The 18,932-nt window shown below is 42.7% G+C and overlaps 1 protein-coding gene across 1 annotated transcript in view; it reads left to right on the forward strand.

The window, feature by feature from the left end:
* The window catches only part of LOC124622069, a 111,655-nt gene that overhangs the window by 82,698 nt on the left and 10,025 nt on the right, over positions 1-18,932 (forward strand). Inside the window, exon 5 of the mRNA XM_047147642.1 lies at positions 6,295-6,495. Coding sequence (XP_047003598.1) covers positions 6,295-6,495 — 201 coding nt within the window. The remainder of the gene's footprint in view (positions 1-6,294; positions 6,496-18,932) is intronic.

An 18,932-nucleotide genomic window follows, 5' to 3' on the forward strand; every position in this document is an offset into this window, starting at 1 on the left:
GTCCACCACAGCGCTGGGGAAGTGACTCCTCAGTGGTCGCCTCTTCTGTGATTCAATAGAGAAACTGAAGGCCATTCTACAGCCAGAGGCTGTACATGATGCTGAACAGTTACTAGGCGGATATGCTACCTTCCATGGCAACATATACTCATTTTGTGAATTTTATCCATAATGGATGCTGCTGAACTCCGTGGCTCTTCCTTTACAGTCTTTAGAGCAAGATCCGCTACTAGTCACAACGAAGGTGACTTACATAAGACACGACCGGTTTCGGATATGTCCCCATCTTCCGGTGATTATTCATTCATTTTCATGTTTAGATGTGATACGCTGCCGCAAAAGGTACTTGCCCCTCTGTGAGAGCACCATTAGAGCCTGCTACAGGGCGAGACGACATTCAGAGTCAGCATGTACGACAAAGAGTACGCTCAGAGTGAAAGTACTGGAAGTGGCGAACTAACAAGTGTTGAAAATATTAGTGTACTTACATATAGCTTGAGCATCCAAATCTTAATTGCATATTTTTACAAAAAAAATCAGTTTTTGACACATTATCTACACAAGTGTCATCTAAGCAATTATTTGAACTGTCACATTACGCCTCTGTCACATAACGCCTTTAACACAGTAATGGCGCTTTGTATGTTATTTGTCACTTAAATAATTTTTGGAACTGCCCCATTACGCCTTTAGTACTGTAATGGCGCTTTGTATGTCAATTACTGTAATAAAACATGAATTAGAATTGAACGAGGTAGCGCAGTGGTTAGCACACTAGACTCGCATTCGGGAGGACGACAATTCAAACCCGCGTCTGGCCATTCTGATTTAAGTTCTCAGTGATTTCCCTAAATCCCTTCAGGTAAATGCCGGGATGGTCCCTTTGAAAGGGCACGGCCGATTTCCTCCCCATCCTTCCATAATCCGACGGGACCGATGACCTCGCTGTTTGGTCCCAACCCCTAAATCAACCAACCAACCATGAATTCGCAGTGTCCAACATGTTTACATTGAAATACAAAGGTTATGGTCAAATAACTTACATCTAGGACGATCAGATATGTTACAAACATGTATACATAACAGATGTGGGTACATGACAAATTAAAATTTGTATTTAGATGTGTCTGTACATTGTTTGTTGTGATAATGTCGCTTTAACAGCATTATTATTCTTTGGAATTAAACGAAAAACGAGTAGGTTGTTACTCCATTGTGATTGTGTTTCAAGTTCAGTTGTGTGCATGATAAGATAATAAAATAAAAGCAAAGATCCAAATTAAATTCAGTCTTTAATTAACGCAGTGAGCAACAAATTGGTGACCCCGACGTGATTAACGAGACGACGAAATTTGCAATGTAATTTTTCAAGCTAGTTGTTTTGACGCGAATTCTCGTCAACTGTGTTTAAAAACACACAGAATGGACATGAAGGGAACAGTCCTGAATGTAAACTAGAAAGTCATGTGATAAGCGTTAATCTGCCGTCGTTTTGGATGAGAAACCAGACATCTAGTTTTCTAAAGGCCCGAAGCGCATTTTATGATTGCTCGTGCAGCTGCCGCTTCGATTACATTCAACTATTTGCTTGCTCATCTGGAGCCAAAATTTGTTGAAAGTATGTGAGATCTAATTACAATTGACTAGAACAATAAATATTCTCTTACCAAAGAACGACTTTTGACCATATTTTAAGAAAGTGAAGAGCGTCAAATTAATAAATTCTTGAGTGAACTTGGTGATACGAAGCCTAATGAATCATTAAGAAAACTGCGGACCTATGCCATTACTTTCATGTCAGACAAGATCTTAAAAACACAGTTTTTCTTGAAAAACTTCCCAATAGCATCAGAAGTATCTTATTTACGTCTGACGAAACAGTGGATAAGGTTACTGAAATGGCAGATCGTATGGTCTAAATGCACTCTGTTGAGGAGGTTCATATTGCACCAGTTCTGTCAACTCCGTCAGCATCATCGTCTATGTCAGTCCGAGGTACTGTCCTAAGGATTGAAGAATCGAAAACTTAAGTAGGCAAAGATCGCGCTGTGGAAGTAGAAGCAGAGCTAAATTCGATAAGAACGACAAATATTGCTAATGTTATTATAAAATTGGCACTCGATATCAGCGTGAAAAAGGTGTTCAGCTTTGCCAGTAGAAAAACAAGATAACTATGATGGTAGCGTGATTTATAATTTTATATATATACAAATTTTCGGTGCCTACAGTGTCACGTCTTTTAGTGTCACAGAAATTTTTATTTTTAAAGGGGATCGCTTAAGACTACGAGGGCAGTTCAATAAGTAATGCCACACATTTTTTTTCTGAAACAGGGGTTGTTTTATTCAGCATTGAAATACACCAGGTTATTCCCCAATCTTTTAGCTACACAACACTATTTTTCAACGTAATCTCCATTCAATGCTACGGCCTTACGCCACCTTGAAATGAGGGCCTGTATGCCTGCACGGTACCATTCCACTGGTCGATGTCGGAACCAACGTCGTACTGCATCATTAGCTTCTTCATCATCCGCGTAGTGCCTCCCACGGATTGCGTCCTTCATTGGGCCAAACATATGGAAATCCGACGGTGCGAGATCGGGGCTGTAGGGTGCATGAGGAAGAACAGTCCCCTGAAGTTTTGTGAGCTCCTCTCGGGTGCGAAAACTTGTGTGAGGTCTTGCGTTGTGATGAAGAAGGAGAAGTTCGTTCAGATTTTTGTGCCTACGAACACGCTGAAGTCGTTTCTTCAGTTTCTGAAGAGTAGCACAATACACTTCAGAGTTGATCGTTTGACCATGGGGAAGGACATCGAACAGAATAGCCCCTTCAGCGTCCCAGAAGACTGTAACCATGACTTTACCGGCTGAGGGTATGGCTTTAAACTTTTTCTTGGTAGGGGAGTGGGTGTGGCGCCACTCCATTGATTGCCGTTTTGTTTCAGGTTCGAAGTGATGAACCCATGTTTCATCGCCTGTAACAATCTATGACAAGAAATTGTCACCCTCAGCCACATGACGAGCAAGCAATTCCGCACAGATGGTTCTCCTTTGCTCTTTATGGTGTTCGGTTAGACAACGAGGGACCCAGCGGGAACAAACCTTTGAATATCCCAACTGGTGAACAATTGTGACAGCACTACCAACAGAGATGTCAAGTTGAGCACTGAGTTGTTTGATGGTGATCCGTCGATCATCTCGAACGAGTGTGTTCGCACGCTCCGCCATTGCAGGAGTCACAGCTGCGCATGGCCGGCCCGCACACGGGAGATCAGACAGTCTTGCTTGACCTTGCGGCGATGATGACACACGCTTTTCCCAACGACTCACCGTGCTTTTGTCCACTGCCAGATCACCGTAGACATTTTGCAAGTGCCTATGAATATCTGAGATGCCCTGGTTTTCCGCCAAAAGAAACTCGATCACTGCCCGTTGTTTGCAACGCACATCCGTTACAGACGCCATTTTAACAGCTCCGTACAGCGCTGCCACCTGTCAGAAGTCAATGAAACTATACGAGACGAAGCGGGAATGTTTGAAAATATTCCACAAGAAATTTCCGGTTTTTTCAACCAAAATTGGCCGAGAAAAAAAAATGTGTTGCATTACTTATTGAACTGCCCTCGTATTTCCATGGGTTCGCCCCTCAAATTTCTCCCCCATATCACAAAATTGTCGTCTGATGTAGTACAAACTGAAAAAATAAATTCCTTTTAAAGCACAGTTTCATATATAATTTATATTCCAAATCTTACACCTGTGCCACAGAACAAATCCTACATCGAGAATACTTTACACAAGTTTAAGGGAAGAAATGCTTCCGATAATTATTACAGTATTTAAAGAACATCGAAATATGAACAGGCTGAAACCAACAAACAGTACATGAGACTATGTTAATCAAATCAACTGTAAAAAGCTAAGGAGCATATTATTAGCAAAGTGAGAAATATGCAAAAGTGAAATCGGAAAATGAGCACTTCTCTACTGGGAGTAAATCAAAACAATCAGAATGGCTGAAAGAGAGCACAATAACATGAGCCATAAACGAGTAAGAGTTAAGCAACTATGCAAAGAAGATAATAGGCAAAAATGAGATGCCAACAAAATGAGAGCTGGCCAAACCCCGCCGGCACTTACATACTGCTGCGCTCGTGGCGGCACCTCGCGGAACGTACGCAACACGCGCGCCTGCGATCGCAATGCACTCTCAGCGCTCGCGGCGGCGTCTAGCGGCCCGTACGCAAGTTGTGCGATTGCTGTCACAGGGCGACCCTTAACATACGATGTTACAGTAGACACAACAGCGGCCGAGTGTTCAACCCCAGTACCCACATCAAGCCACCAATGTCTTCTGTCTGTTAAAAATCGAAGTGGTGGAAGATATTTTCTGGTATAGAGCGGTGCAGATTTGTGCATTATACCAGTTTCAAAATGGATCAGAGATCAAAACCTAGGGTTCAAGGCTCTTAGGTGTTTAGGGCTCAGACGCAATTATGAATACCCAGTTACTGTAGCAGACGTATAAGAAGGTATACTGGCGGCTGATCTCCTTCATCATTATGGTTTACTCGTTGATCTCAAATATAAAAAGTTGATAGTATCACCAAAATATAAATTTTATCGGAGGTAACTGCTGTGAATACTGAAGACTCAGTAAGCTCATTTTATGCAACGTCCTAGTTGTCTAAACTTTTGGAGAAATTTCATGAACTTACAAAACCATCCGCAATGTCAAAAGTGTTGAAGCAAGAAGTGCAGCATTATATCACTGCATCTAATGGCCAACTAGAAAACAATAAGTCTTGTAGATTGGAGCTACACAGATTAGACATTGCTAAAAAATTTCAGTTTTTGTTAAAAAATGGTATTATACGTCCATCAGAATCACAATGGGCCAGTCCACTACACCTCGTTATAAAGCCAGGTGGTCAGTGGCGGGTTTTGGGAGATTATCGGCGTTTGAATGACAGGACTCTACCACTACGTTCAGTAAACAATGAATTTAATTTGTATTTTTCCTTTTATTTTATTTTCTCATCGCGCACGGAATAAAACTTGAATTATAATAACCATGGAGTAACAACCTTCTCTTTTTTTAAAAAATTCCAAAGAATAATAATGCTATTATGACTACATTTTCCGGGCAATCATTTTACAAATGCTTCCAAATAACGCTCCCTAATACAAATAGTGATTTGTCATGTTACCAGACAGATATTACAAATTACGACAATAAATGTTGAAACATAAGAACGAACTATAATTATCTTAAGATGGTCGCAAGCTGGAAACCGGTCGTGGCTGAAATAGAGCACTTCAGTTGTGAGATGTAGCGAATCTTATTCTACGAGATGTACATTCATTTTCGCTTTTTCCCAGGATATCCACTCTTATATTAAAATCACATGGGTTAGCGAAGTCTTCCTGTCCTCGTTTCTTCCCAATAACTAAAATTTCTTCTGCCTCCCATCCAGTCGTGTCAACAACAAGAGATGCACACAAGTACCAAGTACCGGCTTGTTGTAATTCTAGTGCAGATACTCAGGGAGCTCAAGTGAGTCAATAATTCAATAACAGAAACAAATTTTCTGCCGTTATGTAGACGGGAGAGACACCACCAGCAGTCGACCAATGATGTAAACGCCCAGAAGATGACCCCTACGTCGAGATGAAACCGGTTGGCGGTATAATAATAATAAATGCGATTAAGACTGTTTTCGAATTATTGATTAATCATAATAATCGCTGCTTCTCTCCACAACCATGTTGTCCAAAAACCTCAAGTGAGGGCTGTAATTATCAAACGGGAGGGAAACTTGGTAGATATGCTAATACTTTAATGCGGAATCGATTACCTCTGGAAAAATTAGTTGCAATTTTGGCCGCTAGATGCACATCTGGCGTTGCGGCATCTCGCTATCGTTTCCCGTGCTCATAGTGAACAAACTGTTGAAGTGGCGCTTGATAATAAAATCTACATTATGCCTTACTCACTTGTTTGACCTTTTCTGCCCTAGTCCCATTCCTAGCCCATTACATAAAGAAAAATTTCTATACATCTTTCTTACATTCACAGCGCCAGATGTGCACCTGGTGGCCGAACTGTAACTACTTCTTTCGAGCGTAAATGTGTTCGCAGTAATGCGTTAGAATATCTACCAACTTTCGCTGCGATACGATAATTACAACCAATACTCGGGCCTTTTTCATTTTAATTATAATCACCCAGTACTAGCTCCTTGTACCAGTGAGACAGAGGACATGAACTGAGCGCCCCTGGAACTTTGCAGACGGCGGACTGCTGGGCGCGGCTGCCCTCCGCGGGTTCCGCCCGCGTGCTGGCCGTGGGCCCCTCTGGTCTGCAGGCGGTCTACACGCCCGTCGCGGCCTCCGGCGCGGCCCCCGCTGACCACGGACTCGCTGCCGAGGCGGGGGCGGTCGCGGGGGCGGAGGACGAGGCCGAAGGGCTCGGCTGGAAGACCAGGACCGTGGTAAGTCACACACTGGCGCGCAGCTGCCGCGTAGGTTCAGTCGGCGCTGTGGTTTTCTCCATTAACACGCATTGAAAAACGCAATGTATTAGCGTGGCAGCTGCGAGGAGTACGATGACGCACGGGTACTTAATAAACTGAAAATAACTCATTTTGAAAGCATAAGGCCGCTTTGACTGTAAGTCTTTTATAGGGATGACAGATTTCGCAGCTGTTTGGGTTCTTCATCAGATGCAATCTGTACAAACTGGTTCACAAATACTCAAGTGAAGTAGCAAGAAAACATAACTAAACTGAAAAGGTATATGCGGGATGAACATATTCACAAAATCACTATTATTAGCGCCAGTGTTGTGAAAGGTTGACCAAGGAAAAGCAGTGCGTTGATGGTTTCGAAATGAACTCAAGGTAACAACTATTTAAAAGCTATAAACCGATAAATATAACATAATTTATAAATGGACCCAATAAAAGCCGGGTTGTAGACTAGCGTCATGCGCTATACAGGATCCGTGCTTGATTTAAATTGCAGTAAAAAGCATGAAGACATAATTAACATCACAAGGTATTTGAAAATAGCACTAAAGCAAAGCCAAGACAAATTGGTTACCATGCACATGCTGACTGAATCAAGGCCATAGAGCTCAGTTTTTATGAATTTACCTTTTTTTAAACATATTGTAAGGGATTACCCAGTCCTCGTATCAGCTCAACTACCATTCTCCTGGTCTGGTTATTTATGGATGCGCATGCTCATTACACATGGTTCCGCTCTCTCCATGGCGCTATCAGGCGCTTCCGCAATTGCGTTCTGCCACAAATTACACATTGCTAAAAAATTTCAGTTTTTAGGACACAGTCATGTGCGCGCCCTTAAGTTATTGTGTTCAGCCTCTTGCCACTTGGCCTCGCTGTGCGTTGTTTTCTGCCGATTGAGCTGTCCAGGTTCGAGATGATTCTCAGTCCCGTTACTTTCTTCGTATTGGTTGCATGCTAAGTTTCAGAATAATTTTAAACTGGATACTTTTGCGGAAATTAAATACAGAATGAATAACTGGGTCTTTACCAATATATATCTATTAATCCATTTTAGACAAGTGAGTGATCATTAGCTGCTCATTTTTGCATTATTCCGTAGATTATCATCTGTTGTCTATGCTTTGACCACCAATTCGGCATATGAGATCGCCGCTAGCTCACCAGATGCTGTTATTCATCGTGCGTGAATTTATCTACCTGGTGGTCCCTTATTGGCTCAAATGGTTCAAATGGCTCTGAGCACTATGCGACTTAACTTCTGAGGTCATCAGTCGCCTAGAACTTACAAGGGAACCTCCCCATCGCACCCCCCTCAGATTTAGTTATAAGTTGGCACAGTGGATAGGCCTTGAAAAACTGAACACAGATCGATCGAGAAAACGGGAAGAAGTTGTGTGGAACTATGAAAAAATAAGCAAAATATACAAACTGGGTCGTCCACGTGCAATATAGGCAATGTTAAGGGCAGTGTTAGACGAGGAGAGCCGTGGTCCCGAGGTTAGCGTGAACAGCTGCGGAACTGGAGGTCTTTGGTTCAAATCTTCCCTCGACCGAAAATTTTAACTTTTTATTTTCAGTTTATGTCACAAACCCTTATGTTTTCATCACTTTTTTTGGAGTGATTATTACATCCACAAGAAAACCTAAATCGGGCAAGGTAGAAGAATCTTTTCACCCATTCGCCAAGTGTACTAGTTAGGTGGGTCGACAACATATTCCTGTCATGTGACGCACATGCTGTCACCAGTGTCGTATAGAATATATCAGACGTGTTTTCCTGTGGAGGAATCGGTTGACCTATGACCTTGCGATCAAATGTTTTCGGTTCCCATTGGTGAGACACGTCCTTTCGTCAACTAATCGCACGGTTTTGCGGTGCTGTCGCAAAACACAGACACTAAACTTATTACAGTGAACAGAGACGTCAATGAACGAACGGACAGATCACAACTTTGCGAAAATAAAGAAAGCAAAATTTTCAGCCAATGGCAGATTCGAACTAAAGGCCTCCTGTTCCGCAGCTGTTCACGCTAACCACGCGACCACGGCGCTCCTCGGCTCACATCGCCCTTAATATTGCGTATCTTAGGCATGGACGACCCAGTTTGTATATTTTGCTTATTTTTTCATAGTTCCACACAACTTCTTCCTGTTTTCTCGATTGATCTGTGTTCAGTTTTTCAAGGCCTATCCACTGTGCCAACTTATAACTAAATCTGAGGGGGATGCGATGGGGATGTTCCCTTGTTAGAACTAATTAAACCTAACTAACCTAAGGACATCACACACATCCATGCCCGAGGCAGAATTCGGACCTGCGACCGTAGCGGTCGCTCGGTTCCAGACTGTAGCGCCTAGAACCGCACGGCCACTCCGGCCGGCCCCTTATTAGGACTTTTTTTTATTAGTTTTCCTCCTTTCCAGGTACCACGGAAGCGTCGTTGGTGATTTGATTTTTGACGTGTTATACTTAGCGATAATTTGCTGATTATGAACCTTGCCCCGTCGCCCCCCCCCCCTCCCTCCCCATGAACCATGGACCTTGCCGTTGGTGGGGAGGCTTGTGTGCTTCAGCGTGGGTTTGAGAGGCTAGACAAACGTGTTGTTCCTGACGAGGGCCAGCAGCTTTTTCAGTAGTTGCAGGGACAACAGTCTGGATGATTGACTGATCTGGCCTTCTAACACTAACCAAAACGGCCTTCCTGTGCTGGTACTGCGAACGGCTGAAAGCAAGTGGAAACTACAGCCGTAATGTTTTCCGAGGGCATGCAGCTTTACTGTATGGTTAAAGGATGATGGCGTCCTCTTGGGTAAAATATTCCGGAGGTAAAATAGTCCCCCATTCGGATCTCCGGGTGGGGACTACTCAGGAGGACGTCTTTATCAGGAGAAAGAAAACTGTCGTTCTACGGATCGGAGTAGTAAAGGAGTTTTGCTATTTGGGGAGCAAAATAACTGATCATGGTCGAAGTAGAGAGGATATAAGATGTAGACTGACAATGGCAAGGAACACATTTCTGAAGAAGAAAAATTTGTTAACATCGAGTATAGATTTAAATATCAGGAATTCGTTTCTGAAAGTATTTGTATGGGGTGTAGCCATGTATGGAAGTGAAACATGGACGGTAAATAGTTTGTACAGGAAGAGAATAGAAGCTTTCGAAATGTGGTGCTACAGAAGAATGCTGAAGATTGGATGGGTAGATCACATAACTAATGAGGAGGTATTGAATAGAATTGGGGAGGAGTTTTGTCACACAACTTGACTAGAAGAAGGGATCGGTTGCTAGGACATGTTCTGAGGCATCAAGGGATCACCAATTTAGTATTGGAGCTCAGCGAGGAGGGTAAAAATCGTAGAGGGAGACCAAGAGATGAATACACTAAGCAGATTCAGAAGGATGTAGGTTGCAGTAGGTACTGGGAGATGAAGAAGCTTGCACAGGATAGAGTAGCATGGAGAGCTGCATCAAACCAGTCTCACGACTGAAGACCACAACAACAACAACAACAACATCAACATAAACCATGTGTCATCCTATCCTCTTTTTTCGATCTGAACATGACTTGATTTTGTTAGTATGCTCATCACGTATGTAAATCTTCATTTAAATTGTTTACTTGTACACTAACACTAGTCTCAATACGCCAGGTTGTACAAATGTCAACCGTTATTGCAGCTGAAATGGTGTGAAACCGGCCGCGCATAGAAACACAGGACTTTTTCAAAATGATATATCCAGGCTATGGCTGTCCTGACTTGCTGCTGTGAAAGTAACTCCACCATAGACCCGAGTCCTGTGAAGATAGTTTGCCTACTGACGTAAGAGAACTGGACAGGAAATGCTGGTTATATATAATCCATCTGTATACTGTTAAGCGAGCAGCACTCATGGAAGAATGCTACAACTACCGTACACGATGACCAATAATCAAATTCCCCTCTAGCAGTGTGCAACAGTGTGCAGAAAAAATTTTCGTAGAATCTCTCCATTTTCCCTTTTCTTGCGTTAATTCCAATAGTAACTTACGCCTGCATTTAATACCGTTTCTACACACTTGAAGAAATAAAACAATTCCCCTTCCCCAGGGAGCTTGCACATTGCGTCGGCAATGATTTATGAAGCGTGCTGCGGAAGGGTTGGTATAACTTTCTGAAACACCCTTTAGTTGCTTCTTGTGACGTATTGAGGTTCTCGTGACCTACCTTTCATAATGCGTCTACCACCCCCCCCCCCCTCGTGCCCCTCCCCCGCCCCCTCTTCATCGTCACATCCAAACACCAAATTTTATCACTTCATACGTCTTTATCTCATTTAAATGCGGTATACACATTATTAAGTTTATCCATCTTGATTCAACAATAAATATTCATTTCATAACTTTTGAACACTAGAAATCGGCGATTTTTTTCATTCCCGGACACGTGATAATTGCTGGTTCTAGAGACAAAATAACTGACTGTTTTGTAGAAAATTTAATGTAGTTTAATTTTGTACTGCGAAGCATTTCAGTAGCAACCACGGTTTCCTTGTTATTCGAGATAACAATAAAAACGTCACCTCCAAACGCGCTGCCACCCTTAGAATCACACCACATCGGTCACAAGTTTTAGTTAGCTGTTCACTGTACTGTCTCTTACAATTATACGAAAATTTGCGACTACACGAAATTTTCCCCCTATTCCATCTTTTTTGGTCTCCGTTGACTGGGTTATAAGCCTGTTCAAAGTGGAAGTCTTTCGTCTAAGCGGATGATTTAGTAGTAGCAGTAGTAGTAATACTAGATTTATTCATCGGTGCATCACTTTTAGCACCAATAATGGTGTAAGAGCAGCAAACATGTATAAGATACAGGGCGAATTAGCCTGTTACTTCGGGAACCTTTCAACATATGGAAAAATCGGCATATGATAACGCGCATATGGGCAGATAATACTGTGGCATGTTAAATCAGATTAAACCTACCCCGATATACTTCTTTCCGACGCCCTTTCACTCTGTAGTAGCAAGTCGTGCTAGGCAGTGTAAAGCTGCGTTGATGAAACCATTACCTAATACCTACCACGCAGAGGACGCGTAACTTGAGTTGGAAGTCAGTTACTGAAAGTTCATTTTAAGAAAAATCGGGTGTTCGGAGGATGCAGTCTACTTGCAGAAAGCATTTAAAACTAGACTGAATCTACTTTTTATTCATATGGAAACACGTGAAATGGCTATAAAATCCGTATTTACTATGATAATGCTCTCTCATTCGAAGTTCACTGTCTGTACAGCATAGTTTCACTCGAAAAGCAGCCAGAATTGTTGCAAGTCCGATCCGAATAATTTTTACGTTCTACCAGGTACCGACCCACAGCTACTCGCGAGTTAAACATTCAGTCATTTCAGTGGTCTTCTTCGAAAGAAGTGCTCGCCAAAGTATTCCGTACAGAGCACGAAACATGCCACGCGGAATTGTTACTACGACCAGAAAGTTTACACGCTCATAACTTTCGAACTATTTAATTTAGAAACACCAAACTTTCATTAAAATATTCGTAACTCCAGTCGCTTCGGTTGCGACGTATTCGAACCGAATTTAACTCAATATTTTTTTCATTTTTCAGAGTATTTTTACGGAGCTATCTAACACGGTGTTACTCGTAGGCCGGTTACCAAGCGACTCTCTCCAACTATTCTACTCACTGCCCACTCCACTATATTCCCGCGGGGACGGCCTAATTCTGATTGGTTGTTGATCTAAACGACCAATCAGAATGTTCCTTCCAGATCATTCTCGCGGCAAATCTTGCCTTATTCAATCAATAGTCTGATAGTAATTAACGTCATTAAAACTTCAATTTCTAGTATACTGTTTAATCAAAATAAGCGAAGTACGAATTAGTCTTCAAATTGATAAGTAAACTTATTTCGCCTCTAACTTTCATTCTGGCTGATTTTATACAAACGCAAGCTCACACCGGCGTACGTCATCTGAATCAAGGTTGCACCATAACTTTCCCACGGTCTACTTGTACAAGGTTTTATGAAAAATGGCATATTAAATTTTAACGTATGACACACATGCACTCTCTCAATCATTCTCACGCACTCACGCAGCAAAATATAATCAGATAATAATTTTGACCGATTTTTGTATTACGTGATGCACAGGACTACAGTTTTGAAAAGGAAATTCTAATTGACATATTTTATGCACTGGTAAATTTGTAATGGCTTCAAATGATATTGAAAGTCAATCTGTATTTATTCCTGACTTGGTTTTAAAAAACTAGTTTACGTTTTAGGACTTTTAGGTAATTCTTTTTATCTGCAGACCCATAATTAATAAAAATCTGTTATTTTGGCAGCATCAGTCCATTAATAACAAAAGGCTGTGTACCAGATTTGAACAATATCGGATAATAACTAATATGGATTATTTAGATTCTTAGAGGGTATGAATTTTCGAACTGATTGAATAGTACGCTATGCAGTTGTCACGGCAGGCAGCGTCAGCTGCACTGTGAACAAAGCGAAAAAAAAGGAAAAGAAAAGAAACATAGCCATCCTGCAGTCACGGTACCAAATGGCTGCGTGCCTTACTGCACCGTATGTCATCTGGTAATAACTTGCTGTGTTACAAGTTCCACCAGTCACTACCATCCGTGCCTTGAAGCCATTCCCCGTGCCTGCTCGCATCATGACTCAAGCAATAACACTGATGTGCCTCTTCAAAACATTGAAAGACTGGAATCCCTTCCAGGTCAGCGCCATAATCGCCGACAATGGTCATCTGGCGTGTGCAGAGCCACGAGTCATGGCTGAACACAATGTAACGCCATTCATCAGCAGACCGTACTTCCTCGTCATGGCACCATTCCAAATGCAGCCGGTTTTGGTGTGAACGGCATGGGACGTAATTCCGTACTCCGGCTTCTACCAGTCTGGCGCAGGATGTTAGCATGGCAGCCGCAGATGTGAAGGGATTACGATGTGATTGGTGCAAAGTCCTCCATTGCAGTGGTCGTCCCGGCCGCTGTGGTGTAGTGGTTCATAGGCGCCTCAGTCCGGTACCAAGCGGCTGCTACAGTCGCAGGTTCGAATCGTGCCTCGCGCATGTATGTGTGTGATGTCCTTAGGTTAGTTAGGTTTAAGTAGTTCTAAGTTCTAGGGGACTGATGACCTCAGATGTTAAGTCCCATAGTGCTCAGAGCCATTAGAACCATTTGCAGTGGTCGTCTGTAAGGTTGTCGACGAGTACACATGTCCTCACCTTCCTACGCAGTCCAACATCGAGCCATCGGCGCTTCTGAACGCTCCACAAATCTGGGTGTTGCCCCATTCAATCAGCCAGCCAAATAGAGACCCAGAATTAGGCCACATTCAAACACGGTCATCTCCTGATAACGCTATCTCATATGAGTACGCGGCACCCTTCACAGTGATCATTCAAGATCTGATGCTGTTCATGCCCCTTGTACACCCTACCGCTCCTGCTAACGACACTAAACTCAAACAAGACTAATACACTCTGGTCACCGTTTTACTTGTCACAGAGAAACGTACTTCTAGTCATTAATTTACTGCTGCTGGCGTGTATGTACGTATACGAAGTTACATCGACATCCGACCATGTTTTCTGGGTGCTTTACTGTGTCAGGCAGTGCAATTCTAGTTCTGGTTTGAGAATGATGGTACATTAGTGGGCCTTATAGCAGACACTAAGTCGACATTTACTTGGAGAAATTGAAAGGAGCCATGGATACTTAACTAAGGTTGGCTGGAAGGATATTGTGCCTCCATCCTTCCGAATATAAGGCCTATCTATTAAACTCTATGCAACCTAGTGTGGAATCTTGTTCCGTTTACACATTTTTGCATTATATCGTAGAAAACTAGTGTTACATGATCATTCATACTACAACATCATTCACTCTACACGTTGGACACAATTTACACACATTGCTTGACAATGCAGAAAGCTACACTGTGCACTGTTTTAACAACACCAGTGCTGGCATACAGTAGCACACTGCACACGCAGCGTCAGCTGACGAGGGATGAAACGGAGGTGAGCTGTGTTAGAATATAGAATTTGGAAGGTAGATATAAGAGGAATTTTCATCGTTCCATTTACGACGAGACGGAACTTGGCTCCTCGTAGAGAAGGTAATAATTTTAGGAATAATGTATGTCTACAAAATGAAAGTTTCCCACTGAGTCTTAGGGAAGAAAACAGTCTAACAATCTTAACAAGAAACACGTCTTTAAACAGGTCAAGCTGAAACGAAGCTGTAAAAGCAGCTGAAAGATTTGTTAATTAGACTAGTATCTGTATTTCCTACACAGGAGATTACATCACATTTTATATGAACGATTATTACACAACAACTGTCATTAGTTTCGACATAACTGGTATCATCTGACTGATTTTGCTTAAAGTATGATTAACCACTTTTTCACAGTTAAGATGTACACCACCTGACGAAAGCATCTGGACACCCCTATGTATTTCAGACTGACCAATAGATTGCAAACAAGGGGAACTCAAGCACTGGACGTGTAAATCTGAAACCGTTGTTTTATTATTGCATATCAATTTGAAACTCTTACCTACTAGTTGGCATGTCTTCACTGCAAATACCTCTGTATTTTGTGGATGATTATATGAGTCCACTGGACTTAGTCTTGTTATGCAGGGCTCGTTTGAATGATATCGACATGCAATAATAAAGTAACAGTTTCAAATTTATACGACCTATGCTGTAGTTGTCTGAGTACTTCCTAATGGAATCCAGTCTCATGACCATTATATGTCAAAAGTGGTGGACCCGCCAGCATAAAATCAGTATAGAAGCAGTGACACTAGATTTGGTCGGTCAAGAGAGCTCTGTGTCCATCTGAAGCTGCTCAAGTCTCCTGTGGTGATGTGACTGTGAAGCGGAAACGCGGAGGAGCTCCCACAGCTAAACTAAGACCATGAAGACGTCGTGTACCGGCGGGCAGCGATCATTGTGCATTGCGGAAGGCTGTCGTAGAAAGTTGCGGACGGAATCACTCTTGAGTTCCAAAGTGGTATCAGCAGTCCAGCTATTGGATTCTGAGTTAAGAAGAATGTGGTAAAACGGTTGGTGAGCTCCTCATGAGCCACATATCCTGTAGTCAGTGCTAAGCAACACCAGTGAACAGTGGCGAATCACGCTATACCCTGTGGCAATCCGGTGGACGGATTTGGTTTTGGCGAATGCTATCATGCGTAGTGACAACAGATATGTATGGAGGAGGTTGTTTTAAGATCTGAGGGCATTATTTGTTCCAGCGTAAAGTCAAGCGCCGGCTCGCCAGTCGGGAACGACAGAACAGAGAGGGCTATGAAGGAGACGTCAGCCAATCGCATGCTGACCGACCCCTCTCCAGGACAACGCGACGGTAGCGCCCTCTAGGCGAAGAGGACATAACGATTCTACAGAAGCTTCACGACTAGCGAACTGAATAGAAAACTGTATTACTGTACTCGTATTAAGAATTGTATATACTGAAGAGCTTTCTTATTTGCATGTCGCCCTTGGCTTGCGACACTTATGAGCTATTGTCAAAGTTAAGTATTGTCATTGATCATTTCGTAATAAAACCCATTAATACGATTTGTCTGAATGTTGTCTAGCGATCCGAGAAGGCAGTTTTCCAAGACAGCCCACATTTGACGACTAGGCTAAATTCAACATTTTTCGTGGTTAGGAAATGCTGCATGTGATATGATATGAACAATTTTATGGCGTTGCGTACTGCGAACAGTAGAGGAATATTTCGGAGACAGGAGCATCCTGTCATATGCCTGCGTCTGTGAGGCAGTCATTTGTGATCAATAACATTTGTGAAATGACTAACCTGCCTAGAGTGCCGATTTTAATCCTGTGCAACACCTCTGAGATGAGTTAGAACGTCGACTACGCTCCAGAATCCAGCGTCCAACAAAATATCTTTTCTGGTTTTGGATATTGAGGAACTATGTGCTGCCATCTATCCTCAGACTTCAGACACATGATTCAAAGTGTCCCCAGCAGAGTTCAAGCCGCCATACGGATGAAAGATGGACACACCCCTAAATGTCCACTAACAGTTGTTAAACATAATTGATCAGACAGTGCATGTCAAGTAGATTTCTAGTTAGTTGCATTAGAATGTTTCCCTTATATTTGTGAAAACAAGTTTGAGATTATCCATATATCGCCGTGAAAATTAGTGTCCGTGCAGAGATAGCCGTATTTACCGGCTCACTTGATTGCTCCTAGGCATCCTCTTCACTCTTTTGATACGAGAGTGAATATACAGTAAGCAAATAAAACAAGATTCCTCGCTTTTGTAAGCAAATCATACGTGACTTTTGTTTACAGCATAGTGCTAAACAGCATTGCGGTCATTAATGAGTTTCATGCAGTCGATTTACAATCTGTGATCAAAAGTATCCGGACACCTGGCTGAAAATGACTTAGAAGTTCGTGGTGCCTTCCATCGGTAATGCTGGAATTCAATATGGTGTTGTTCCACCAGCCTTGATGATAGCATCCACTCTCGCAGGCATACGTTCAGGCAGGTGTTGGAAGGTTTTTTTGGGGAGTGGCAGCCAATTCCTCGCGGAATATTGCTCTGAGGAGAGATATTGATGTTGCTCGGAGAGGCCTGGCACGAAGTCGGCGTCCCGAAACATCCCAAAGAAGTTCTATAGGATTCAGGACAGGACTGTGTGCAGGCCAGTCCTTTACAGGGATGTTACTGTCGTGTAACCTCTCCACCACAGGCCATCCATTATGAACAGGTGCTCGATTGTGTTGAAACTTGCAAATGCCATCCCCGAATTGCTCTTGATTAGTGGGAAGCAGGAAAGTGCTTAAAACACCAATGTAGACCTGTGCTGTGATAGTGTCACACATAACAAAAAGGGGTGCAAGCCCCCTCCATGAAAAACACAACACCATAACACCACCGTCTCCGAATTTTACTATTGGAACTACACATCCTGGCGGTTGACATTCACCAGGCATTCACCATACTCACACCCTGCCATCGGATCGCCACATTGTGTACCGTGATTCGTCACTCCACACAACGTTTTTCCACTGTTCAAACTTCCAATGTCCGCGCTCCTTACACAAAGCTAGGCGTCGTTTGGCATTTACCGGCCTCGTGTGTGGCTTATGAGCAGCCGCTCGACCATGAAATCCAAGTTTTCTTACCTCCCGCCTAACTGTCATAGTGCATACTGATGCAGTTTTGGATTCCTGTGTGATGGTCTGCATAGATTTCTGCCTTTTACACCTTACACCAACTGTCGGCGGTCTCTGTCAGTCGGCAGATAAGGTTGGTCTGTACGCTTTTGTGCTGTAGGCGTCCCTTCACGTTTTCACTTCGCTATCACATCGGAAACAGTGGACCTAAGGATGTTTAGGAGTGTGAAATTTGACGTTTAGATGTATGACACAGGAGACATCCAATCACCTGACCACGTTCGAAGTCCGTGAGTTCCGAGGAGCGCCCCATTCTGGTCACTATATCTAATGATTACTGAGGTCGCTCATATGGAGTACCTGGCAGTAGGGGGCATCACAATGCACTTAATATGCAAATCATATGTTTTTTGGGGCTGTCCGGATACTTTTGATCACATAGAATATAATTACTGAACCATTACTTCGATATACCCGATGGCAGTTTCCACAACTGGAGACGACGCTAGTGTTGTCGACAAGTGACATGTAGAACTATGGACCATTAGAACTGATGATGACGGTATTGAAGGAACTCGGCATAGTAGTTTTCAAAAGAATCTTCCCTGCAGTGTGCTATGTGGTGCAGAGAAACTATGCTGAATAGAACCTGCTTTGCATGGGTGGTAGGAAGGGAGGGTAAATCATTCTCCATCTGAGTCATAGTCCTGCACTTTAACCATTGCGTCAGCTTGCTCATTCAAATAAAGAAATAGACAAGCTTATACAGCAAGCAAACAGAAATTTATTAGCCCAGATTGCTGCTTAATTATTGCCTTTTTGCTCTTACTTCTGACGACAGCGCTCAATTGAGGCTACATTCTATTACATAACTGATAATTGTTAGGCAAGACATCGCCAGTGACAATAACACAGTAGCAGCTTAGATGGGTAACCTGTATTATCTCTAGACATCGTCTATTTTTATTATTGTAATTACGTACATAGAAGTAATAATAAACTTCACTGTCCGTCCAAAACTTTCCGAGGGGCTGATGTCATTCCTGGTGTAGAAGCGACGTCAGTGAATTAAGAATGTGACGCATGAGTTCAACACAGCCTGAAAGAAGGACGTTTCTGTCAGTTTCATATGTTTGTAAGAACGTTCTGTGCGTTTCACTAAAGTTTGAGTGTGCGGAATGAGGAGGAG

The sequence above is a fragment of the Schistocerca americana genome, chromosome 7 (genome assembly GCF_021461395.2).
Source record: "Schistocerca americana isolate TAMUIC-IGC-003095 chromosome 7, iqSchAmer2.1, whole genome shotgun sequence".
Taxonomy (NCBI): domain Eukaryota; kingdom Metazoa; phylum Arthropoda; class Insecta; order Orthoptera; family Acrididae; genus Schistocerca; species Schistocerca americana.